The sequence below is a fragment of the Trachemys scripta genome, chromosome 7, assembly GCF_013100865.1.
Source record: "Trachemys scripta elegans isolate TJP31775 chromosome 7, CAS_Tse_1.0, whole genome shotgun sequence".
Classification (NCBI taxonomy): Eukaryota; Metazoa; Chordata; order Testudines; family Emydidae; genus Trachemys; species Trachemys scripta.
The window spans coordinates 59,965,260-59,993,096 of record NC_048304.1 but is presented as its reverse complement, the minus strand read 5'-3'; the positions used below and the strand labels follow the sequence as shown (position 1 = coordinate 59,993,096).

At 45.2% G+C, this 27,837-nt stretch overlaps 1 protein-coding gene across 1 annotated transcript; it reads left to right on the top strand.

Annotated features, from left to right (window-relative positions):
- On the top strand, positions 1–27,570 carry DRGX (dorsal root ganglia homeobox). Its single transcript, XM_034774965.1, has 7 exons — positions 1–75; positions 695–765; positions 4,712–4,809; positions 5,087–5,188; positions 7,687–7,859; positions 7,974–8,086; positions 25,097–27,570. Exons 2-7 carry the CDS (start codon positions 732–734, stop codon positions 25,360–25,362), a joined length of 786 nt encoding a protein of 261 aa, XP_034630856.1. The 5' UTR covers positions 1–75; positions 695–731; the 3' UTR covers positions 25,363–27,570.
- The last annotated feature ends 267 nt before the right edge of the window (positions 27,571–27,837 follow it).

Genomic DNA, 27,837 nt, shown 5'->3' with positions numbered 1-27,837 from the left:
AACAACTCACAGCATCTTATTCCAATTAAAATCACCCCAAATCTCACTGCTGATTTTTACCTCTGTTTGTTTTAGGTATGGAATTTTTTTTCTTATTATTTACCTTCCGGATTTGGGATGTCACGCTATGTACATTTTAAGAGTTATTTTGCTTAAAAGGAAACTGGTGCCCAAACTGAACGCAGCTTCCAGTGGATTGGATCATTTGAAATGAAGACAGCCTTTAGAGTAATGGGAGGTTTTACTGCTGCTATTTACTTGGGTCAGAATAGTTTAGATTGGAAAATAACTTTTTAAAAAAATCAATCCATTAGTATTTCTAGGTAGTTCTCCTTTGTGTGTGTGTTTTATTTGTGAAGAGAGAGAGAGAGAGAGAGAGAATTTAGAAACTTTTGTTGGTTCTGAATGCTGTCCACCAGCAATGAACTCTTCTTCTTTTAAGATCACTGTATACAGTATTGGAGGCGATTATTTTCTGATACTGTTGAGATGTGGTGAGGACTCCCCACTAAGTTTCTATAGGAGCGCTCAGTTTATTGTCTGTTCATTAATAATTATTTGCCGCCTGATGAAATCTCGCGGCTGGGGTTTGTAGTTGTTTTGTGAGGGGGGGGTAGGGTGTTGGCTGATTTTTTGGGGGGCAAATCCGTATTACTCCGATCAGGAGAATGACTCTTTGGTGTTTGTTTCGCAGCTCTGGACAGCCGCCGTCCTTTGCCTTGCTCCTGGCAATGTTTTACTTCCATTGTCCCCCGCAGTTAGAGGGTGAGTGTTGTGGCACAAATTCGTGTAAGTACCGAAGTTTCACTTTGGGCGGGGGTGGGTCTGGGCAGTGAACCCCCGTGAACCTTGCAGATTTTGCCATTTCTTCCTTGATTTCCCCTTCCATCGGGAAACAGCAGAAAAGCTCAGCGTTACCCGAAGAGGAAATATAATAGCACCACTTGGTGTTTCCTCCAGCCTCAGGATGGAGGCAGGGATGGGGGGGGGGTATTTTTTTTAATTTGATTTATGTTGGAAGTGCCTTGTTTTTGTTGTGTTCCCTCCCCCCCCCCATGACATTTTGCCACCTGCCTCCCCTCTGTGGATAGAGAGCCCACAGATCAGCCCCAGGCTACGAAGGAAATGCTTTCCTCCCCTACCAGCACAGATGTTGGTTTCACGGCTGTAATCGGGACACTTTCAGGACCCCTCCCCCCCTTGTAGCCAAAGGGGCCGCATAAATCTTTAATGCTATTTTACAAACGTGCTGCGGAGCGGCTAGAAAGGAGAGGACTTTAAATGGGCTTTTTTTTTTTATTACGGTTATTGCAGCAATTGCGATTCCACTGTAATCCCGGTATCAGATCTGCCCTGTCACCCGGGCCGAGGCTGAAGGAGCGCCTCTTGCCTGGTCAGAGGCTAGGAATAAAACCAGATTCAACTCATGTAAAGTTCATTTTCGGAGCGGAAAACCCGTGTGGGGCTGACTCTCCCATTGTCCTCTGCATGTGCTCCCGATGATTAAATAACCAGTGGAGGGTTCCTACCCAGCTGACACATTTCCACCCAGCACAGGGGATTTTTCCCCCTTTCAGCCACTTACAGAACTAGCCTGCAAACACCGAGAGTCAGGGATTTCAGCGGACAGAAAATACCCCATCTCTTCACCCGAGCTTTGATGTGCCCAGTTTTGTACACGCACCCCCTCTATTCCAGCTATTAAACCGGACCAGCACTAACCAAGTGCTTTATACAGGGCTTCCCCCAAACTCCCATTGCATGCCAGACAATTTGTTCATGTAGTTTATTGCTCAAAACCAGACACGCTGTGACTTTTTAAAAAATGACACATTCAAAAGCGACCGTGGTGTGTTCAGAGATCAGCCTGAAGCCGATCTTGTCAACCCCCTTCCTGAAAATGACACCTGAAAGTTGTTTTCACTTTAGACGAAGAAGCAGAAGCTTGGCATATGGGCTGGAGTTATGGCTACCAGCACCTCTCCTACGATACAGCCTCAAAAATAAATTCTTTCTTTGTGAGTTTTCCCAGGATGTGATTTTTTTTAAAAAAACAACTTGGGGAAAATATTTTGGCAATTTAAGTTAAACTCTCTTTTTTTAAAGCTCAAAATGCTCCTCTAGTACCCCCCCACACACACACACACACGCAAAAGTGTCAAAACTATTTTTGTTTTTTGTTTTAAATGACAATCGATTAGTGAATGACTCACTTTTCTCTACTTAGTACGTTTGGTATCCCATCCCATCTCCTAGAACTGGAAGGGACCTCTCTGCTTAGGAAACTGGCTGAGGTACTAAATTATTAGCCACTGTGCATGAGGAGTGAGAAACTTTCCACACAATATGCATCGTGATTTGCTGACATGCAGATTCGGTCTGTATGTGCAGTAGAGAAACTGACACGATACTCCCCGGTTATTAATCTATGAATTATTTTTTTAAATAGATCCTCTTTCAGAGCATTCCCCCGAGTCAAAATCCACTTTCTATAAGTAACTAAAGATTAGTTTATGGGTTAATTCTTATTTCCAAAATTAATACACATGCAAAATGCACGCCCAGGATAGATGAAAACACCTCCTTATCGCACATTATAACAGCTCCTTAACAATTTACACGTGCCAGATGACATATAATACAGAACCCTAAAGACATGCCAGATACAGGTATTCAACATGCAACTCATTACATGTAGTGCATATAATACCAACATGCCATTCAACTAATTAGTCGTATTATTTGTAAATAATTTGTTTAGTGAATTCTGAACAAGTACCATTCAGAACAATATAGTGTGTAAAATATGCATAAAATAGCAGAAAAGAAACATTTCGCAGGGAAAGGGGCCATCTGATTAAATAACTCTTGATTGCTCCTTTGTTGTTACTGAAGGGAAAGGAAAAGAAGTATAAAAAACAGATTTAAATAGTACTAACTCCGTGGGCCATAAACACAAAAAAGGTTATCCTTGAAGTGAGGGAGACTGCATAATTTAAAATGTAGACTGTTTGTCTCCCTACCGCCAGCCCTCAACAAAAGGGGCATTTCCTCTGTTTAACACCCAGGTTTGATCTGAAAACATGAAAGGGCCGTCATTGCTTCTGTTAGAAAATCCTTGTACAAGAATGGACAGGAGCTGATTTTACAGTACTACATATTGCCCTAATGCAACGTCTGTCTAAGATCAGTATCTCACAGCCAGTAAAGGGTGCATTTTCTCGCTCTTCATAGTTTCTATAAACTGCTGGGATTCCTATTATTATAATTTATTTCTAGTACGGTAGCGCCTAGGGAGACTAGATAATGGACCAGGAGCCCATTGTGCTAGGAGCTGTACAACCATAAACTCCTGTGTTCAACACATCATTCGACTTTCGGGGGTAGAGGTTAGTAAGCAAAGCATTAGCTCTAGGGTGACTTTGAGTGCTTGCGGGTGAGTGTTTCTAAACATTCAAACAAAATAAGTTTTGCTGTTTAACAAACAGAAATGCACTGATCTGGGACTTTTCAAATACTATTCTAATTTTTAAAATACCTGGTTTGTTTCTAAAAGGTAAATTTGCAATTCAATCATCCATAATGTATGGAACAGGCTCTTGTTTTATTCTTTTTATAATTGGGAATGGACAGAATGTGAATATTTACGAGTTAGCTGCTATGCACGAATGCAACTGTTTCGCCGATCTTTTAGAAACACATACCACTGAATCGCTAGCATAAATGATCGAAGGGAATGAATGCAGTCCGTCAGGTGAAAAGTTCACTTGTTAATTCAGATTCATGCTATAAGTGGTTACTTCTATTTACACTATAGATCATAGCCATTGTGGTTGATCAGGAAATGAATACACATTTATATGTCAGGCTGGAGCCTTTCAGGTAAATAATATGCAGTTGATAATGCGAGAAGTTAATTTAATCGTAATGAAACTGATGCGCTGATAGAGTTCGGACTTAATATGTATTTGTAAATACCCTAAATAGCTACCTGCCCCAAGTTACAGAACAACAATAACCGTCTATTCTGTCCCCCTCTGCGTCCAAACCGCTTCAATATAGGTTTCTTTCTTTTTCTTTCTTTCTGTCGTCCTTCCTTCCATCCATCCATCCATCCATCCATCCATCCATCCAATAAGGGAACATAAACCACAAAACACAGATGTAAGGAGTTGAGTGCCTGAAAGCAGGCACCCTCCGTTCCTTCTCGCTATGCCCAAAGTGGTCACCCTGGCTGGCTCGTGTGCTGCCTTCTGGGTTTCCGTAGCAGCGCCCCTTGACTTCAGCGGAGAGTCCTGTTGTGAAATGGGTTGATTGCACCACGGCCCTCACACGCTCAGGAACAGAAGTTCGGAGCAGAGTGTCCGCTTCCAGCACCTCTGCGCCTTGCAGTCAGACACCTGGCGCTGGGTAAATGGAGAGGTTTAGGGGATATTTATAGTTTGGAACATTTTATTGTATTTTGGGGCTTGGACAAGTAAAGTGGACATAGGGCCCGCTGGAGATCTCAGCCAGACTGATGTGAATCCGGGGTGACTTCAATGGAGTGACTCCGGATTTACACCGCCCCGAGGTCCGAGTCCGGGCCACAGGGGAGAACTGGTCGGGGGAACCGCGCGCTGCAGGGCGCAGGCAATGCCGGGTTCCCAGCAGGAACCTACGCAGAGCCCCACGCATTCCTCAGGCACTGCCCTGTCCCTTGCCCCCATAGGTTCTGCCCCCTTCGGAGGCCACTCCACGGGAGACTTTGACGATGGCTTCTTACGCAGGAAACAACGCAGAAACAGAACCACGTTCACCCTGCAGCAGGTACGGGCGCCTCCTTCCCTTCCCTGTCCCTGCCCCTGCAGGCTCACCTCTGCCCCTCCCCGCAGAGCGCAGAAAGCCCCTCGGATAGAGCCTGCTGCCTACAGCCCGCAAGATACAGCCTGACCGGCCTGGCTCAGTCTGCCCTGTGGCTGTGCTGTGGGGAACACAGCATCCAGAGATCCCCCCTTTACCAGCGTGGATAAACCCCAGCAACTCAGACAGACAGCAAACCCAAACCCCTCCTCTTGATAGATATTTCCTCTCGTCCTTTAACCAGCTGGAGGCACTGGAAGCAGTTTTTGCTCAAACCCACTACCCCGATGTGTTCACTAGAGAAGAGCTGGCCATGAAAATCAACCTCACAGAAGCCAGGGTGCAGGTAAACATTCTGGTGAATTATTTAACTCTGATATTAAAACTGGCAAACTTTTTTTTCCCTTTTGACATCATGATTGCAGAGTGCACATTTGGCCAAAGAAAGCAAATGAAGACTATCTGTCATTTTCATGATGCACTTTAATAACATCAACATAATGTGGAATATTAGATTAGGTTGATTAATCGGTCATTCATAATTAACTAGTGATAATGTTCTACACTAATTTGTCCGCGTCTCTAAGGTACTAAATTACATCAATGCACATCCATTTCCTTGCTTTGGAAAAAATAAAAAAAGAGCTGAGACGTGATTCTCCAAAGCAGCTATGACCACTACCAAGCAACGGGGCTAGTCAATTGCAGGAGTCCAGTTGCCAGAATAGAAATCCTTACTTTAACTTTCCTCCCCTTCCACTACTTTCAAAATGCTGCATTTAGGTGGATTAAAAAGCTTGCAATACTATTTAAACACCTTTAATTTGATCCCATAATTAGCATGGTTCACAAACACCACTTCTTAAAAAAATTCCCCAGATCCATAGATTAACTTTATTTAAGTGTTTTCAAACTCTGCTGAGAGCTGCAGTCCTGCAGTCGCATGAGATGGATGCATATAGTTTTGCAAGCATCCACCGCTGGTTTTCAAGCCATTCTTTGAGCACAATTATGTATTCATTTTATTTATGGAGCTTTTCTGCATGCTGTTTTTTCCCCCAATGTAGGTGCTCGGGGTTAAGACTATGCAAAGATCTAATTGTAGGAAATATAATAGCTTGCCTTTTGTTCCCTAGGGTCATGTTAGTATCTCTTAAAACCCAATGGCTGAAGAGCGATAATGGAATTCACCGCAGTAAATAGGGGATTGTAAACAAATTATTTCTCCTATAATCAGATTATGCGATCCTGATTATTAAATCTGAACATGAATCATTGGTCATATACAGGCAAATTAAACTGATTATTATTTGGAAATGAAAATCCCCTTTTGCCAGTGCATTGTAGGTGCTGTCTTTTTTTGCTTTTTTGTTTAAATAATGCCATTTTGGCTATTGGTGCCTAAAGACTGAACTGCAAATTGAGATAAATGGGACAATTATCGAGCATTCAGAAGTGGAAGATCATAACTTCTCTCTGGAAGGTGCAAGGGTGAGATAGGGGTGGTGACAATTAGATTGCTGAGGACTGGTGTTTAGCCTTGTTGTTGGCTATTATGCAAACAGACAATAGATGCAAGCATTTGTTTAGTCTGCTTTCATGCAGGGACATGGGGAAACACAGAGGATGGGAGATATGTTTACATTTATACCCCTTGCTCATTCAAATATGATTAATGTGCTATAAAGCAGAGTCTTAATCGAAGATGATGTTGTCAAACAATAACTAAATAGGGAAATAAACGACTTCATCATGCTCTTTCCTCAGAAGCAGGCAACTGTCAGTGCAAAGTCATTAAAATATGATAATGAAAAATAGCTCAATTAAATGTTGTTATAGCTGTGACCTTCATTCAATTAAGACGCAAGAAAGTGTCTGCATTTTGCTTTGCATTTAACTGCCCTAAATTTAGAATATAGATAAAATCATTATTCAACGTTTGCTGATACATGCAATTAAAAGCTAGCTAAATAAAAATGAAGTTGTAGGAGAATAATAATTATAATAACAATGCTGGCCATTCTGTGATCATGAGGTGCATTGCCTGCCCCATGGCTCAAGGGGGGTTTTCAGCATTTTCAACCTGCCTAACTATTTGAAGGATGTAAACACCAAGGGGGAAGAAGAATGATATGGGGATGGGAGGGAGAGAACTAGGAATAATGGAATGAAATTAAGAACATGAATGTTTAGGCTGAATGTCAGGAAAAAGTTTCAGACAGTGAGATCTGTTAGACTGGAATCTAACAGATAATCTACCATCCCTTGAGACATTTACTGTAGGCAACAATGCCAGAGAATATACTGTAGGCAACATCCCACCACTAAAAAATGGATGGAGAAAATGACCTCTCATGGGCCTTTTCATTTCTGACTTCTTTGATCCTAGCTGAAACTTAGTAAGGATTTGGGTCTGAAATCAACTAAGCACTTAGACAAGTCCTTATGTGCATCTATCCTACACTGGCATGCGCTTAATTTTAGTTACATGCTTAAGTCCCAAATAAGTCAATGGAAATTAAAGTTAAGCACTTGCTGATGGGTGTTGGTCAGTAGGGGCACTGTGTTGGATTGGGGCCTTACTATTGAAGAAAATTGTCATTAAAATATTCCTATTGAGTGTTTTTAAACACAGTTTGGTTTTCAGAGACAGAAGTAACTGTGCTTGTAAGGGCTTAGCAAAAATCCTGCTGAGGACACACTTGATTGTTCCACAAGAGAAAAGGAGAAGTTTTCGGCGAGCTTCAGACAACTGTCTCTACTGAAATAGTAATTCACAGGCAGCTTTATTGCTTCGTGTCTGGTTAAACAGGGCATTCATCATTGATTTCTCTCCTCTTTTAGGTATGGTTCCAAAATCGAAGGGCTAAATGGAGGAAGACGGAACGAGGCGCATCAGACCAGGAAGGCTCTAAAGAAACAATGACTGAGGTGGCACCCCCAGTAAGGAACTTAAATTCCCCCTCTCCAGTTGATCAAACTAGGAACAAGAAGGAGAGCCTAGAGATTCAGCAGAGGTAAGGGTAATGAATGCATTCATAATTTCTCTCTCTAAACGTACACACACACACTCACTGATGTCTTGAATCAAACAATTCTGTTTTTCTAAGTTACTTTCTCTTCTCTCTCAGCCTAAGCCGATCAGTTGGCCCCACCGGGCCTTTCTTCCCCTCATGTCTACCTGGGACTCTTCTCAACACAGCCACCTATGCTCAAGCTTTATCTCACGTCGCTTCTCTGAAAGGTAAAGAGTCTCTTTGTTTAAATGTGGAGTGAAAGACAAAAGTGGATTTTTCAGGTTAAAGGGCTTGCTCCCATGAAAAGCCAAATCCTGCCTCTCTGCACTCATGCGGTTAACCCCGCTGACTTTGATGGGGAGGAACAGGTGCAGTATTGGGTCCTTAACTGAATATTTTGCATGATTTTGAGTGAAAGCCTGCTCTCTTTACTCTAGCAGCTAGTCCTATTGCAGTCAGTGGGTTTACTCATAGGAGTAAGGCAAACAAGAGTTGGCCCTTTCAGATGTACTTTGCATGCATTTTTTTAGATTCAAATTTATACTAATAAATTAGTTCTACATGTCCTTTTGCATTATACATTACCTGGCACTATTACTGAGTGCCCCACCCGTTCTCTGTGTGCAGTTGCTTTTGCAGCAGATCTCTGTGTAAAGCCCAATCTTTATCTTTCTGCCTGGCAGGACCTCTCTAAAGAATTACATTACTTGAGCGTCAGTGTGTGAGGATATACAAAGGTAATTTCCCATTACTTCAGGTCCATGCATTGAGATGGGAACACTCCGTACCCACGCCCCTTAGTGTTGCCAAAATGCCGCAGTATGCATCTTCTACAAATAAATTACCAGCTGATCCATTAGCTGTTCTTTGCCTAGCAATTTATAAGGCTATGGGTGTAACCAGGATGAATTCAATTTATAGATTTATAAAACATGAAGTCCCAGAATACTGCCAAGCACAAAGTGGTACATTTCTGTGCCACATGCATCTATGTATTAAATACATTTCATGAGGAAAGTTACCGAGAGTTTAAGTGCATCTCCTGGGAGTAAAAACTGAACCTTGTCCCCTTCAGAATACTCTCTTGGTTTGTGTTCATGCCACTCGGGCTGGTAGCAAGTGTTATCATTTCAATAAATGTATTTTGGTGAATTTTAAAGCAGGTTAATATTTGCTGATGCTGAGTCTGGCATTCGGGGACAAATCCAGCCATTGCTTCTACAGCTGCAGAATCCACACTAGTCACGAAGCCAGTGTAGTTCTGGTGAACAAAGGGCCAGGGACTGGATCTGGGAGGAGTCGCACAGGGTGTGCCCTGGACCAGACCCCAGCTCCAGAGAGGCAGCTGGCATGACAGTTCTCAGGAATTGGGCAGGAAGACATAAAAAGTTAGACGATCTGATGCTAGACAGATCTTCTGCACAAATCCTCGGCAGCAGTAGCAGGTTGGGGCTGTGGAGGTTGGCTTCATCCCTTGGGCTGAAACAGCCTCCCTGGAGCAGTACCAGGGCCTCCAGGCAGGAGGATTCCCTTTCCCTAGTTTCCTGCAGAGACACAGAATATACAGTCAGCTACCCCGGCTGGGGACTGGCTCCCTGAATTTGGCTCCAAATACGTGCTTTGAATTGAGGCAGGTCAGAACTAAAGCTAGGTAGCCGAGCATTCCCTTCCCACACAAACTTTGGAGAAGTTTGCACCCAGACCCAGATTTAATGGCTCAGACGCATGGCTAATATTTACTGCCGTGCACAGGGGAAAGTCCTGAGCATGGCTAGGAGCTCCGGGCTACTGCAGAATGGCGTTACTTAAGAAATCCAGGATGGATTTGCATATCTGTCTGTAGTGGGGGGCTAGGAAGGGTCTGTTCTGCCTGGTATGTCACGACATTGCCAGTCACAGAGATGAACTAGTGACCTGAGATGCTGCTTTGAGCATAGGATACATTTTTGTACAGTTACCTTTTGGGGAGCATTGTATTCTATTGTATGTGTGTGGGAGTTGGTTATTGTCGTTTGATGTGGTAGGGTTGATTTCTAGCCCTTGGAAAATAATTGTAGCATCCCCTTTATGGTGATCACATGCAAAACATCGTCACCTTTCCCCGACATTGCTCCTTCCCACCTCCAGCGTGTTCCCCTTCTCTGCAGCACTGACTGCAATCCACATGGCGTGGGAAGGGACTGTGCAGGTAGGGGAGCACCTGGAAGTGGTACACAACAAAGGTGTCTCTCAGAGAAGAACACAGCTCTCTCCCTGACCTAAGATATCTGCTGTGATCTCCATGGGAGTGTCAGTTGGCAAAGAGTAAGGAGAGACTCCTAGAGAGTGGGGTTGGTCAGCATCCACTATGGCACATCATATTACTGGAGATAGGATGAGACCAAGTTTTGCCACCTGCATCTCTGCAAAGGCCTCCCTCAAAGATCAGGTTTCAGAGGGGTAGCTGTGTTAGTCTGTATCAGCAAAAACAATGAGGAGTTCTTGTGGCACCTTAGAGACTAACACATTTATTTGGGCATAAGCTTTCATGGGCTAAAAGTGGGTTTTAGCCCACGAAAGCTTATACCCAAATAAATGTGTTAGTCTCTTAAGGTGCCACAAAGACTCCTCAAAGATCAGTGACTGCAGAAGTGGCCCTGGAGATAAAGCAACAGGATTAAGAAAATTATGCACAGGGTGGCGGTTCAACATGTGCATCCATCTCAGCCTTTCTTAACGGGTGTGCAGGGCATCTAAATGCTGTGATGATGGGTGCATTAAAAAGACAATGGATGTGATGAAAGGCAGACAGATTTACCTGGTAGGATTAGTCATAAAGCAAATCTCAAAGCAGGCATGTCTGAACAGGCAGGAAGGACTTGAGTAACAAAAGGTTTGGGGCCAATTTAACAAACTTCTTCCCCTTGTTTGTGCTGTGTGATCCCAAACAAACCCCAGTCCACTGGCCTTTCAGGACATGATCTGCAGCACGGAAGCCAAGCTGAATTTTTATTGACTCTGGATTTTTTGTGGGAGCAAATTTGCTTACACTTTCCCAGCTCACTAGAGCCCTGAGTCAGGAAAACACTTAAGCATGTGCTTAACTCCCATTGAACTCAATGGGACATAAGCCTGTGTTTACTGGATGAGATTGTCTAGCTTCTGTTATTCAGGAGGTCAGATTAGAAGATTGTAATGGTCCCTTGTAGCCTTAAAAATTGATGAGTCTGTGACTTTAAATTGTTTCTTGATTCAGGACATAGGTTTGCAAATCTTGGACCATATCATATCACCAGTTTTTAGGTGGACATCCTCATTATTAGGATTAGCTATGTTGGGTAAAATACTGGTTTCTGACCACACTGCAGATTTCAGTTGCATAATTGATAAACCTCCTATTTACATCAACAGAAGCTCAATATTTGCAGGATTGAGTCCTCAGCTGGTAAATTAGTTTCATGGTCAAACGGTGTTGGGTTAGAACTCCTGGGCAAAATAGCCATGAGCCTCATCCTGATCTCAGTTATGCTAGCTTTTCACTAGTGGAATGCTACTGAATTACTCCTGATTTACACCAGTGTGAAAGCAGAACCAAACCCCAGATGTCAGTTTGGAGGGGAAGTAAGGAAAGGGGAGAGAGACACAGTGTTTAAGAAAGTCTGTAAATCATTTTAACATCTTGTTGAATTCAACCAGCCAGAGGCTTGGTTTGTCCCTCTCGTCCTGTGCCCCACAAACTATGAGTAACTTACATTGGTTTGGGAGTTAATTTGTAACCAGGACAGTGGGGAAGTAGGGGAAAATCCAACCCCTGGGTAGATATTACTTTGTAGATATTTCAATCCCCTGGGTAGATATTACTTTGTAGATATTTCAATCCCCTGGGTAGATATTACATTTTTATCTTTGGAGACGATTGAAGTGGCCTACATGGCTAGTAACCGCTTTTAGAATCACTTTGCAAGAGGAATCAGGGCTGGATTCTGCCACAGTTACTCACACTGAGTAGGACCTTATCTTGCAAGTAGTTCTGTCAACATCAATGAGGGGTGTAAGATGCCAGTCTGGGTGAGTAACAATGGCAGAATCAGGCCTTCCATTTTTTCTTTGAGGAATGGGGCGGGGAGGAAAGGGGAGAATTAAGGAGAGTCTAAATTTGCAGGGAAGATCTGAAGCATTTTTGCAAAGTGCAGGAGTCAGGTGACCTAAAACTCTTAGGATCTCTGTCATGCTGGCCATGAGTGACAGCTTTTGAGTCAGCAGAAGTATTTATATCCTGTGGAGGTAAAACAGGCCCCCCAGAATCAAGGTGCCTTTTCCATAGTCATACACCATCCAGCATGAATCTCCCCAGAACAATGTTACCGGTGTCTCTGGATCCATCTGTGGTGGGTCCTGTGAATGGCAGCAAGGACTGTGCATGCCCATGATTGGGAGAACAGCCCCTGCTAATGTGTTCCTTGATAAGACAGTGAAAGCAGCCTGCCTGGCAAGCAGTGACTCACAGATGAGTGGTGCATGCCCAGTGAACCAAACATTACTGGAAAGTTTAGGTTATTTTACAGTTCCTAATGAGAAAAAGGATTTGCAGGCCTGTATTGGACCACTGAGCCATCTAGTTCAGCAACAGGCCGGTATCAGTGGACAATATTCAATGGATGTTTTAGAGGAAGACAATTAAAAATTAATGCTGCTAATAATAAATGATGATGATTCGCCTAGTTAACCATTATTCTACCCCCCAAGGCTCATTTTCATTCCATCACCTGAAAGCTCTACAACTAGGGGTAGCCTGTGTAAAGAAACCAAAACGTTTTCTCCTCTCGGTTTTGGATCACCTGGCCCAAGTTCTCCAAAGCCATCCACAAATGCCATCTGGATCTGACACCTTGTGATACAAACCATGGCAGGATGGGGCCTTCCTAGGGGAAGGCAACCCAGTTGAGACAAGAGATTTAGGACTAGCCTCGTATGGTGCAGGGATTCAAGATGAGCTTCATTCTCAGAGATTACTATTCACTCAGCACAGCTTTGCAACTCTGACCCAAGCCAGGGCCACCCAGAGGATTCAGGGGGCCTGGGGCAAAGCAATTTTGGGGGCCCCTTCTATAAAAAAAGTTGCAATATTATAGAATACTATATTCTCGTGGGGGCCCCTGTGGGCCCCGGGGCCTGGGGCAAATTGCCCCACTTTCCTCCCTTTTCCCCCCCGGGCGGCCCTGGCCTGAGCACAGTGAGTGCTATTTCTGACAGACTAGGAAATGTTGCTGTAGAGCAAAGCAAAGTCAACCCTGCTCTCTCAGGAAAAGAGCCCCATGCCTCCAGACCTCTGCTGGTTCAGGAATTCAGATCTGTTCCAAAGGGAATATTCCCACTCTAAGGCCATCCAGGAAGGAAACAGGCCATTGGTACTATAACATCAGAGAATCATGGTGCAGAACACAGACTATTCCGCAGAGTAGCTCATCTTGCCATCAGGAAGTTTTCTTGATTTTCAGCCTATATTCTCCCCATATTAATTGTATTCCATTAACCCCTTCTATCATCTGGGACAATTCCTCTCCCTCCTAGGTGTTTATCCCATCAAATACTGTATTGAGACAGTCATCATCAAGCCACCACGAGAGCTATACATTTGGGAACAAACATTTGATAGTGGGCTTGTCAATCTAGCAGAGAAAGATCTAACACACTCCAATGGCTGGAAGTTGAAGCTAGACAAATGCAGACTGGAAAAAAGGGTCACATTTTTAAAGGTGAGAGTAATTAACCATTTGAACACTTGACCAAGGATCATGGTGGATTCTCCATCTCTAACAATCTTTAAATCAAGACTGGATGTTTTTCTAAAAGCTCTGCTCTAGGACTTATTGTGGGGCAGTTCTCTGGTCTGTGTTAGACACGGGGTCAGACTAGATGATCACGATGGTCCCTTCTGGCCTTGGAATTGATAAATCTATTAATCAAGATGATACGGTTTATCAGTTGAAGAATCACCATTGCATTCATAAATGGGATCAGCCTTTATGAGAGATATGAAGCCTCATGTTTCAGGATACTAGTCATCCACTAAGTTCCTGGGGATTGGAAATAGCTTGTTTTAGTCCATCAAAGCATCAGGGGTTGGGCACCATCAGAAATTGGACTAGTTGGACAGGACCACTGCACTGGTCCACTATAGCAATTCCTATGTTTCCCCTATGTTCCAAGATAAATCACTTACCGTAAACCAGGCCTATGCAGTCCATTTAGCAGATTTAATTGCAGAGCCTCAAATATGAAGGGGAAATACTAGCTTTATTTATGGGCTGCATAACAATAGTCATCAGGAGAAGCTAGTGTTCTAAATGGAGAGACCTCAGAGCACCTCCTTAATGGATGACAGTATGAATGCAATTCATTAATGGAGAAGAGGTTATTAATGCGTGTAAACAAGAATCTCCGTTCTTAGCGGAAGTGCTCTGCTATTCTTGCGGCTGAGGCCAAAAGCGCGTCCGTTAGATTCAGCTGAAACTTCCTGAGAACCTGCGATACATAGTGCAGCGTATGTGGAGAAAAATAATTACACTTGCCAGGGAATTACTTTCATAATTCACTCCCAGCTCCTTCCCGTGCGAGTGAGAGCTGACTCTGTTTTCCTAGCAGCCCCACGCCATGGATAGAGAACCAGCATTGCACGTTATATACCAAAGCGGCTAATCCAAAGCAACATTGATTAGGGTCTTTCATGGTTGGTTTGCTGCTGTGCTTGCAGCTGGGAGCATTATGGAGGATTAATTGTGTAATGTCCAGTAAACGGGCTAGAAATGTAGCTCCACTGTGCTTAAATTTTTATTATGGACAGATGAGGAGAATTTGTCAAATGTCACTTCAGTAGAGAGAGACTGGGAATGAAACATGCAAGATCCTGAGTTATGCTTGAACAGGTGTTTACAAGATGAAAGAAATGTTATCTAGTGTAAAAAATAGGGGACTGGGAATCAGGACTCCCAGGTACTCTTCCCTGGCTCTGTCGCAATTTGGACCCTGCTTCAGGAAAGCACTTAATTACGTGCTTAAGTGCTTTCCTCGGTGTGGGACCTTGGACAACTCATTTAATCTGTCTGGATCTCCTTCTGCTAACCCAATGCAGTGATCTGGTAAAGTGGAAAAGCTGCTGCTTTGTGCACAGGTGAACACAGGTTCAAATCCTGGCTTATCTCGTGCAGAGAGGTAAAAGCGCTGCTGCCTTATGGGGGAAGGGCTGGTGCAGTTGTCAGAGTGCCGACCTGGGCTCAGTTCTCTGATCTCCAACGGATTCCCTGTGGGAGCTCTTGGACAGTCACTTGGTCTCTCAGTGCCTCAGCTCCCTGTGTACAAAGGGTATGCTAGCACTGCCCTACCTCACAGGGATGTTGCAAGGATAAATACATTAGAGAGTGTTAGGTGCTTAGATACCAAGGTAATGGGGGCCAGATAAGTAGCTAAGATAGAATGAGGTAGATGGAAGTTTTGCTGTTGATTTCAGTGGGAAGAAGGATCAGGCCCTTTGTGGCATGGCTTTCTTCATGGGGGATGACAGCGATGGTGGGAGGATTGAATCCTGCCAAGCCTTGGTGGTGAGACTGATACTTACTGGTGTAGGTGTTCACTCCGACCTCACACAGGGTGGCACACATCCACAAGGTGAAGGATTGTACCTGTTTGAAGAGGACTTGAAGATGCTTAGGGAAAAGGTGGTGGGGGAGGTGCTAAATTCTGGTTGTTTCTAAGAATTATTGTTGCTCTCAGATACACATGCCCTGCCCTTGTGGGCTGCCCTGCCCATGCAGCCAAAGGCAGAATCCAGCCGCAGGTTCCTAAATTATTTTTGGAATTGTACTAACAGCACATAAAGGCTGGATATGGACTCCTTGGAGCTGGGATTGTCTCTTCTCACGTGTGTGGGCAATGCTTAGTGCACCACACATACTGCCCTAATAACAGGAATAATGGAAAAATGAGCTTCCCTTTAATGTAAAACGGGTGAGTACAATTCATGTAACATGAAATACCCTGGACCCAAAGCTGTATTGTATGCCAGCCAAAGCTCGCATTGAATTAACCGGGCCACCACCTCAGCCCTGTTTTGCCTGCTTTGCGCTGCTCCAGTGGCAAACCTGGCAGATCTGAAATCGTGGTGGCATTAGACTATTAGAGCCAGCGTAGCCTGTTCTGTACCACCCTTTCCCAGCCTCCAATGCAGAGGGCGTGGCTGGAGGAAAAGAGATGTGGGTGACATTCCCCTACACTAGGGCAATTTGGGAATGTGAATTTATAGCAGGTGTGAAGCTGCTCTAAGTTACACCAGGGGCCAGGTGGGCCCTTACCAGCTCTAGTCTGAAGGAGCTACAAAGTTAGCAAAAGGCCACTTTTACCCTCCCACTGATCAGTCCTGAGTGCAACTAGGTATATTGGCTGTTTGTAGTAATCATGGAACACTGGGTTAGGCCCCCTTTGAATCAAATCTCAATAGCAATTTAAAGTCTGTATTCTGGGTATTGGCTGGCCATACATCCCTGGTAAAGGCAATTTTACTGTGTGGGGTTCATGTGGGTGCAAATAAGTTGAAAAAAAACCCCAGCTGAATATTATAAAGAAAAAACTCTACCCCACCCCCACCCCTTTACTGTAAATTAAACAGCATTTAGTGACGTGCCACAGCCCAGGATTTTAAATGAGGATTTCAAAGGAGCAGAAGGTAGATAGATACTCCATTTCCTACAATTTCAGGTTCCAGCTAAGATTTTCATCCCCACACAGAGTTTGTGAGAGGAGGAGAATTGGTTTTTGGCTTTCAAGAAGAAGATCTATTGAATTTCTGAAACTGTTGAGCTAAAATCATATATACCCGATATATATTTTTGAATATTCCTAAATCAATATATGCGCCACTCCACTTCCATTTTCCTAGGCTGACTCTGAACATTAAAACAACACAGCCTGGGCCAAAGGGTTCTGTGTGTAACCCAAATTGTAGTTCAAGTACCTTTACAATTAAAATGTGCTGTTGGCAGAGACAAGACAGAATTAATTTAATTTTTCCTGTCAGTCTCTGTAGTAGATCAATTAAACTGCCAAGTGGATCAAATATTTCAGACTGTATTTATTACATTAAATATTTATGTTCAGGCTGAGCCTTTAAAGCATGATGTCATATAGGAATGCAAGGAGGCTTCGATCAATTCAGCAGAATTTGCTGTAACTTAATGGAAACCTAATTGTGTATTTTAATTTAGTATACAGGAGGCAGAGAGTTCTTGAACTAAAACAGTTCACATGCGGTACTGGAGCAGCCTGATCCAACTCCCTTTGAAATCAATGGAGTAACTCTCATCGATTTCAGTGGAAGGTGGATCAGGCACTAAGGGTACATCTACATTGGAATAAAAGATCCGTGGCATGGCCGCGGCTGGCCCGGATCAGCTGACTCAGGCTCACAGGTGTCAGGCTGTGGGGCTAAAAATTGCAGTGTAGATGTTCGGGCTTGGGCTGCAGCCCCAGCTCTGTGACACTCCCCTCCTCACAGGGTCCTGGAGCCCAAACCTCTACACAGCAATTTTACAGCCCAATAACCCGAGCCCAGACCCGGGCCAGCTATGGCTGCTTGTTTGCTGTGTAGATGTACCCTCAGTAATTAAGAACAACTGTTTATTTTCCAGTAGTGTTGCAGGCACTCCCAGGCTATTGCAATGAGATAATGGGCCAACATCTTCCCTGGCAAGCGTGGATGCATATACCAGTGAAGTCAATGCGCTTTTCCACCATAGGCCCACTGACAAGCATGTAGAAGGCATGGGAACCGATTCCAAAGTCACTTATGCTGCTTTATTCCGATATAGCTCCACTGACTCCATTGCACTTACTGCCCATTTACACAGGTGAGGTTAGAATCAAATCTGCCTTCACATGACTTGCTACTGTGTATTGTAATGAAGGGCCAGTTCCTGCTTTCATTTACACCAGCATGATCCCGGAGCAACGACACTAGTTTAAATTGAGTTATTCTGGATTTATACAGGATAACTGAGAATGGAATTTGACCCACCATCATACAGGCATTTTAGTGGCAAAGAAAATTAGGCAAGCAGTTCATGGATGAATTATTGATGGGGGTATCCATGTGTTCACCGGGGGTAGCTCAACTGCATTCGACTGCAGAAAGCCACTGGGTAATAGCAGATCTAATTATTAAGCAAAGAACCTAGATTGGTATTGAAAACTGATAAATATTTTATCCCTTGCTAACCATAGAGCAAAAATTATTCTTATTCGATTGAGTCTATTCACACTCATCTGAACTCAGCCAGGGTGGCCTCAGAAGGGGAGATACTAATTTCTACCTCCCCTCTCCTCCCATACAGCTGGCCAAATTAATGCTAGCCTCGCTTTTGTGTTACCTGGGCCCACTTCCTTCCCTTCCAAAGGACTCTGAGTGGCCGTGTCGGGAGGTCGACTATTCTCACAAAAAGGTTGCAAAAAATGACTAGCTGAGCTGGGTGCTGAACTTGATGAAACATCAGGACTTTTCCCTCTCTCGGTTCGGGACCTAATCCTGCTGCCACGGAAGTCAGTGGGAGTTTTGCTGTTGATTCCAATGTAGGCAGTGTCAGGTGCTCTGTGACTAAGGCCATGTCTACACTACACAATTAAGTCGACCTATGTTCCCAATTCACTACACAATTCAGCTACCGCAGTAATTACTGCATTTTTTTCGTGTTCACACTACCCTCCTTCAGTTGGTGGTGTGCATCCTCACCAGGAGTGCTTGCAGCGACTTCAGAGGGGCAGCATGGGGATCTGAGAGCTCCCAGCTTGGCTACAGCCCATAATCTCAGTTCCCCGGTCCCCATGGGAGGGAGCTCCCAGCTGGAGCCTACCTGCCACCCAGGCTCTCAACTCCCCGTGAGAGGGAACTCCCTGTGGAGGGGGGAGCTGAGAGGCTGGGCAGCAGCCGGGCTCCAGTTGGGAGCTCTGCAGGGAGGCCCCAGCCTGCGCTCTCAGTGCCAGGCAGCAAGACTGCAACTGTCAGCACTGCTGGGCTCAGAGCTGGAACATCTCCTCCCACCTCAATTTCAAAACAGGGATCCTACCAGTAGTGAAATTGACATTCTTGTCAATTTCACCACTCTGGCTGTCAGCCACCCTGACAGCCAACAGGCGATGCAAGTAACACAGTGTCTATACAGACAGTGTCTGTATAGATACTGTGTCACCTGAACTGTGTCGACCTAAGCCTTACGCCTCTTGTCGAGGTGGGTTTACTAGGCTGGCATAGCAAGCGAGTTACAGCAGCAGAAGGAACACTGTTGTGTGTACACTTACATAGGTTGACGTAAGCTGCATTACGTCCACTTAACTTTGTAGTGTAGGCATGCCCTAAATCACAATGTTACAGCACTTGATGGCCAGTGGGAAATAATGACAGTGACAGAAATAACACAGCATTACTATCTGGATTTTTAAAAGAACTGCTGAATATTAGCATTGATATTGTGGTAGAATCTGCTGGCAGTCGCCACATCTGGATTGGTTCCCATTTTACTAGGTGCAGTGCATATAAACAAATGAATGATAGTCCCTGCTGAGCTTTGGATCAGATCTCATTTTGAGATCTAATTTTTGGATATTTTCTTTCCCTATCTGTTTCTTTTTCATAGTGAGAAAAAGCAGCAACATTTCTTAAAAGCCTGGAAAAACCTAATCATGTTTTTTTATTGTAGAACATCATAGTCCTGCTTCCTTTCCTAAACTGTCATGATATGTCGCTCTGTGCTGTTAAACCATTGCTGCATTTCACCCCAGAGATGGCTGCATTTCAGTGGGGATAAGTGTACTGATGTATTTGTTTGTGGGTAGAAAAAATTATACTTCATGTTATATACTGTGCAGATTTTGTTATAAATGCCCTTTTTCATGTGCTCAAAACTTCACCTTGTTATTTAAATTTGAAAGCCACAAAATTCAGTATGCTGTGTTGTTGTAGCCATGTTAGTCCCAGGATATTAGAGAGACAAGCTGGCTGTCGTAATATCTTTTATCGGACCAACTTCTGTTGGTGAAGAGACAAAAGCTTCAAGCTTACACAGAGCTCTTCTTCAGGTTTGGGAAATATACTCAGAGTGTCCCAGCTAAATACAAGTTGGAACAGATTGTTTAGCATAAGTAATTAACACATATTTCAAGGGACCATTCAAGGTGAAGTGGCCAGTTAACACCTCTCTAGTCACAGGGAGGGGGGGAGGAGAAAAAAAAAGCTGGGGGCAGAAGGGGTTAGTGGGTTATAGATTATTGTAATGAGCCATAAATCCAGTGTTTCTATTCAGTCCATGATTTTTAGTGTCTAGCTAAGTTATGCATTTAAGCTCCCAGGCTCATCTTCTGGAGGTGTTGTGCAGGTTTCCTTTGAGGATGAGAACTGAGAGATCAGATCTAGTGTGATCTTTGTGATCACACACCTTGTCTCTACCAAATTTAGTGTCCGATATCAAACACCCTCAAGGTAGAGATATTCAGCCCACTAGAGACAGCAACATCTGCAGGTTTGGATTGTGAATGTCAGTTTGGGAGGTTTAGGATCTGGGGTTTGTGCAATGGGTTAGGGCTCGTACACACTACCACTTATAGAAGAACAGGAGTACTTGTGGGCACCTTAGAGACTAACAAATTTATTAGAGCATAAGCTTTCATGGACTACAGCCCACTTCTTCGGATGCTCTAATAAATTTGTTAAACTACCACTTATGTCGGTATATCTTATATCAGAGGGGTAGCCATGTTAGTCAGGATCTGTAAAAAGTGACAAAGAGTCCTGTAGCACCTTATAGACTAACAGACGTAATGGAGCATAAGTGAATACCCACTTCATCGGATGAATGGGCGTGAATAAGCTGCCCCCTGAGTGACGTAAATTACACTGACCCCAGCGCAGGTGTGGACTGCTCCCACTGACATGCCATCACCTCTCCTGGAGGTGGTTTTATCATGCTGACAAGAGAGCTCTCTGGTCGGGATAGAGCGTCTTCACCAGATGCGCTACAGCAGCGCGGCTGCATTGGTGAAACTGCGCTGCTGTTGCGCTTCTAGTGTAGACTAGCCCTTAGTAACACTTGCAAGCACAGTGGGATTAATTTGGAAATAAGGCACGGCAGAAGTGTTACTTCACCGATCGTAAGCTCTGCGTCTAGGAGAATTGCAGGGGTTAAAAAGACAGCTCAGTTATATTAATAAACTCTCCACACTTCCTCCTGACTTTTCAGAAAGCATTTTCTCAAGAAGCCTTCCTATGAATAACTAATATCCAATAACTGTCCCTGGGAAGTTTTGCTAATGTCCAGAAAACAAACAACTGTCTAGATTCATGTTGACCAAGTGGCACTGAGATTAGCTCTGTAATATGAAGAATACCTGCTTCATGGAGGTTATAAAATCCATCACTCTGTCATGAGCCATTTAACTTGGATATTAACTGCTGAAATTAACGCAAGTCCTTGGCTTGGAAAGATCAGACGCAGACGCTGCATTGCATCAGTAGTGGTCTGTCGTGCTGTTGCCTGCTGGGGATTGGCTGAGGGTAGGATTCTGCCCTGAGTACTGAAGGGGGCACACAGGAGCTGTGGGGCTGCTGGAGTCCCTTGGAGGAATTCTGGCTGTGAAGCTCCCCATGGGGAGTGAATGTTGGAACTGTAGCTCAGCCATCGCTACAGAGGGGGAAGGGCCATGGCTCTGCCCTCAGGTTGTCCCTGAACTCCCCATGCCTTTCAGACATGACCCAAGGAGGCATTAACGGGGATTCCACCCCCCACTCCCCCCCGGTGGGATTCCTGCTTGCTCAGTGGTACAAGGGGAGGGAGTTAGACAGCACTTGCTATGGGTTATTTAGCACACACTTGCCAGGACATTGAGGGGCAAAGTGGCAGCATGGGGCAGAGGGACAGAAAAGGCAGGACTGTCTGGAACTTAGAAAAGGCAGAGACACATTGCCCTGCTGGGGACAAAGGGGAGAGGGGCTTTCGTTCAGTTTGTCCCAGGCCAGTAAATAAATGTCTCCCTGGCCCCACTGGCCTTCATCTGCCCCCAAATCCTCCCAAAGTAAAATACAGCTGCACTGATGTAATGGGACTCCTGGCGCATAGCCGCCAGGTGAGTCCATCAGCACAACCTACTTCCTTCCAAAGCTCCCCCTCCTATTTCCCAGCAGGCCTCACAAGAATCTAGAATTACAAATATGACCAATGGGAGGGACTACATTTCCCATCACACCTGCTGTCCTGGCTCTCTGGAGGAGCCTGGCTGGGAACCATCCAGGGTTTAAAGTCAATTGAACAAGAAGGGGGAGTTCTCATCACTCCAGCCAAGGAGTGGGGGCACCCCATGCTAGGGAGAGGAGGGGGCTCTCCCTTCTGGTTTTAGCACTGGGGTGGGGAGGAGAAAGCCATGCTCCACACTCTCCCTATTGTTTTATCTCCTGCCTTGTCTCTCAGTCCTGCTGGAGGAGGGCAGCTCCAGCCCAACCAGCTAATGGAACTCCAGGCTCGGGCCCTAAAGCCAGGTATGCAACTTCAGACCACTTCCCCAGACCTCCACTCCCCCTCAGGAGTCACGTCCTCTGCCCCAGAGATGTTGTCCCAGGAAAACCTGGCCACGAGGGCTCCCCTCAGTGTGTGGGTACAGCCTGTTAAGGCAAACATGGTGCCCATCTAGCTACAAAGGAGCCAAGTTTTTAGTATGGAACAAGTCACCTTGTATTTCAAGAGACACCCACTCCCCTATCTGGTGTCTTGTTGTCTCTCCTAAGCTAAGTGTGAACAAGTGGGATCAGAATTGGATGTGGGGCCTTGTCAAGGACAACCCAGGAGGTAGTGCTAACTATTCAGTCAGTAGTGCTTGTTGCTGTGTGTTATGGCTGGGGGTGCTGTGTTGCCTTTTGATGAGCCATACAGCCAAGGTCCTCACCACTTGAGTTCATCAATGATCCCACAGCACTTTTTAGAAGAGTAGGAATGGCTCCGTTCCATCCATCCCATCTCCCTAACTCCCCCTGCGCCTTCATGTGGATGTGGGATTCTTCCCTGCCCTGAACTGCTGGGTGGCGTAGCAGAACATCTGCATTTCATGAGACTGCAGATCAACTGGTGGAACAAGTGGTTTCTTGCTAGAGATGGCAAGGTTTGCAGTGCCCTGTGGGATGGCAGGTGCAATGAAGCAAAATGATCCTTACAACACAGATAGATGTAATTGACACAGTAATTGACTAACAAGGCTAATGGGTGCGTGTTACTTGGGGTTAAGCAGTTAATACCTGCCCCACAGCCCTGCTTGCCCCTTTCCTTTCCTACTTTTTCTTTCTCAGCCTATCGCCTGTGTTTTCAACTCCACCCTTACTCCAGTGCTCTGGCATCTGCACTTCCCCCAGGGCACAGGAATTCCTGACCCCCTCCAGCTGCCAATAATTTCCCCCCTCATTCCTGAAAAGAAAAATAGATCCAGGATCAAAGGGGTTAATGAACCCACTCACACAATCTGCAGTTTCCTGCAGTTGATCCCAGTCATGGACATTTCACACCAGTTTAGCTAGTTTAGAGCCCAGCTCTTAATGTCAAACACAAGATACTGGGCTCACTACAGGCGTAACTGGGTGAAATGTAAATGGCCTGTGATATACAGGCAGTCAGACAGTTGATCTAATGGCCCCTTCTGGCCTTAAACGTTAACTGTAATGCTTTTAGCGCAATTGCCCTGATCAGGCCTGACCAAAGCAGCATGTTCAATATGTCCCTCGGACACTTCTCATAACTGGCAATAATGTCTTGCTTGGAAGGTCATGGGCAGTACTCATGAAACACAGAGAGGGGGATTTCCCAGGCATCTCCTGGCTCTTTGTTTGAAGACGAATACAGCACAAAATTGAAATGATGGTGATTTGCACACGCCTCTGGCATCATTTGGGCGCGGGTGCTTTTACACTTTAATCTTATTCCTGTTTCTGGGGGGGTGTTTTTTTTTTTTTTTTTTTGCTGAGGCGACTGCCCATTTAGCACAATAAATATCCAGGGTTAAAGTTCAAAGATGCCTGTAGAGCTCAGAATTTCATTTCAGGGATCTCAGTATTAAGGATCTCAGTATTGGGGTTGATCTCCCATATGAAGCACAGGGAAACAAATTCAGCAGCATCAAATTGCCCCTTGGGGCTTGGTGCTGAATTTGTGGAAGAAGACCACATATGACTCTAAACGGCTCGACCAACTTCTATCTATGGGCCAAATTCTGCTGCCCTCAGTCACATTGATTAATAACTTACTTTACAAGTTGCCCTGGGCAGCGTGCGAAGCAAGGTACTAATCAGAATAAGGGCAGCAGATTCTGGTTCTTATGGGTCCTGATCCTGCAAGGACCTGAGCATCCACAACGCCCACTGACAGCAATTGAGTGCACTCAACTTTTGGAAGGACCAGGCCTTATAAAGAGGCCAGAATAATACCTGAGATGTAAGCATCTGTTCTCTCCAGCTTTGGAGAAAGTTTGGATCCCAACTTCAGGGTGTTGGATTCACCTTATTGTTCATGGAGACTTTTAGCTTCAGAGCTAAGGAAGGGCCAGATTCCAAGCTGGTGTGGATCAGGGAACCTCCCTTGCTGCCAATGGCACGGTGAGGTTTACACCAGCTGGGAATCAGTCCTGAATTAGGTCATCAACTTGAACTGGTTGAAATTTTTTTGTCGTACTGGTTTTTCAATGGGAAATGACATTTTGATTAAAATGAAATTTTTTTATGACATTGTCTCACTTTCCATGAAATTTTGTTTAGAAAAAGAATCGTGGGGAAAAAACATTTTGACGTTTCTGGAAAGAAAAGCTTTGACTTTTTGTTTCACAACCTTTTTCTGTTTCAAAATGTAATTTATTTTATATACATTTTTTTTAAAAAAGTTCAAAAAATGGTCAAACTGAAACAGGATTTTCTAAATGCTGGGTTTTCATCCTGAATGGTGACGAATAGTTTTTTCAAAAGCTAGACATTTTTCAGGAATGGAAAATCCATTTTCCTCCCAGCTCTAAGTTATCATGAAGCTGATTGTAGCTTTAGACCCAGTGAAGGTCCAGATCTACAGCTGCTGTGAATAAGGGAGCCTCTTTTGAAGGCAATGGTGCTGTGGGGGTTATGCCAGCTGGGGATTTGGCGCTGGTTGTGACACCACATTATCAGAAGCTGACAGTGGCTTGTCTCTTTCCTCCCCCAGGGAGCCCGCTGTGCTCTTGCTGCGTTCCAGACCCCATGGGCCTCTCCTTCCTCCCCACCTATGGCTGCCAAAGCAACCGCACAGCCAGCGTGGCAGCACTGCGCATGAAAGCGCGGGAACACTCAGAGGCCGTGCTGCAGTCCGCCAACCTCCTGCCATCCACCAGCAGCAGTCCCACCCCCCCGGCCAAACCTGGCCCGGAGAACAGCCAGGATAACAGGTCGTCTCCGGCCAAGGAACAGATGGATGGGGAGAAGAGTGTATGAGGATGGATGATCCCCACCCACCAGATCCTTGCAACAAACCCTTGGCCTCAACCTCGGGAAATGCCATGTAATGGACTGTGACGTGGGCCCCTCCAGACCAGATGCCATGAGGCCACCATGGATCCTGAGGATCCAGAGCAAATACGAGAGAACTCCGGCTGCACGTCACACATCCCTGCTTTCCTGATGCCGCTGTAGATTTATTCCTTTGATTTACTGGCACCTTCTGGGTTTGGAACCGTCCGTGATACCATCTTTAGCCTCCTTGCATCCCAGTGATACCAAATCATCCAGGGCTCTGGCCTGCTCCTGCTGAACTCAGCGATGCCCCCTGGCATTGGCTTTGTGAGGAGCAGGATTGACCCCAAACACCTTTGGCCTGGCTTGGGACAGTGCCTTGGGGTAGCCCGGGCCTTCCCAGCTTGGAGTCAGGGACAGGCAGGTCTTTACCTGGCTCTGAGCTTCCTTTGCGTGACGAGCCCCCACTTCCCAGAGGAGTAGCAGCACTCAGGAATTCCCTGGGTGCCTCTCACAGAGCATCTGCCTCCCAAAATGGTGGTGCCTAGAAAAAGACAGACAGCTCAGGGGGTGGAAAGCCACGTATCACTGCCACTGGCCACACACCTTCACCTCTGGCGGGGAGGGAGTTGGGCACAGGGGGCTGATGGGGAGACTCAGCAGTGCTAACTAGTGCAGTGCCTTGCAGTGGGACTCCCCAGCTCTGCTCTTGGACAAGCCAGGCAAAACCACAGAGCCGCAGGGCTGTCACACAGCGTGGCTCCTGCTGCCTCTGGTTCAATGGGGGAACTAAGCCACAGAGGCATCGTGTATTTGGGGTCTGCCCTGGCCTATTTAGCTCTACCCCTAGGAGAGCTCGTAACCCTTTGTGTGCCAGTTTTGCCTGCTACTTTCCACTGTCACCAACTTTCACTGAATCTGTCCCAGCCAGCCTCGGTCTGAAAAGCAGAAAACAGTCAAACACATTCCAATCGTACTAAAATGAGTGAAACTTCCATCGAGCGTTACAGCAGAATACAGTGATCACCGGCAAAATGAAACTGCTAGTGATTGAAATCCCAGAGCCGGGCTCCATGTTAATGTTTTTTCCATTGTTTGTGGTACTCCCTGTATCCACTATAGGGAATGCTGGAAGTACCATGGCGGCATGAATAACTCACAAGCAGCAATGTCAGCATTGTACTGGAGATGGCAGTAATTTCTGGGAATTTAAAGGCTTTTTTTAGGTGGGATTGTTGAGCTTTGAAAAAGTTCTAGGACAATTCCATGCCATTTTGCAAACGTGTTTGGAAAGAGAAGGTGGCAAACGGAGTTGCAAAAGGGCAAATGCTTCCTTGTGTGTTGTATTTTTAATAAAGAGGAAGAAAGGATCTCTGGATAGTCCTTTATTCGAGCCAAAAACAGGCTGTCCTGTCTCCTGATGCTGGTCAGTTTACTGGAAAGCCAGGAGTACGTCTTAATTTGTTGGCTGTATGCACAGTGAGAAGGAGAAATTGACCCTACTGGAAATACAGTCTCCTCTCCAGCCCGAAACTCACCCTAAACATAGTAGCATATGAACTAATACTCTAGAACTCAATCTAAATTGCACTGAAGTTAATGGAAAGACTCCATTGACTTCAATGGTCTTTGGCTCAGGGCCTAAATTAATCAGGTTACAGAGTTAAAATTAGCCCTCGTGCAAATGGGGAAAATTCCACTGAAGTCAACAGAACTGTGCTGCTTATTGTAAGGGCTGAATTTGACTCACGATCTCAGCCAAGCACTGTTTGCAGTGCTGCATTATCCACCCAGACACTGTGCTATCACCCTGTGTGATGGTGTGCTGAGAGCCTCCTTAGCTAGACGGGGTAGTGCTCAGCACTTTGCAGGACTTGACTCTTGTGGAGCTGTGCTCCAGTGAGCCAGGCCTGGAATAGGACTGTGCTGACTGCTATTGACAGGAAAATTCCTGCTCCTGCCTGTAGGATCTCAGTCCAGGAGTTTCACAGAACCTCATGACCTCTTTGGGATGCAAAGGGACTCTCCATTGGCTTACGGTGTTGGCAGGATTTTGTTAGCCCTAAACCATCGCTCGTTAGAAAGCGGAGAGGGGGAACAAACATGCAGGCCTGGTCTCTACAGGCTCAATCCTGCCGTCCTAAATGCCCTCAACTCCCATTGACTTTGAGGGAGTTGAGATCCCGCAGCACCTATGGGCCATGAGTGAAGGGCAAACGCAGGCAAAAGGCGCAATCCCGCTCCTGTTGACACAGGCTGATCCGGGGTACGGTTTTTATTCTGGCGTCAGTCTGGTCACAAGGAAAATTCCAGTGGGTCTGGCACTGGTAGAATGGGATTCATTTTTGAATTTGGCCCTTCTTGAACTGTTTCTCCTGCACTGATGCTAAAACCATGTCCTATCAAAGGGGGAATGTGCAATAGCTTGTGATCATTATTGTTCCAATGCTGCTGAAC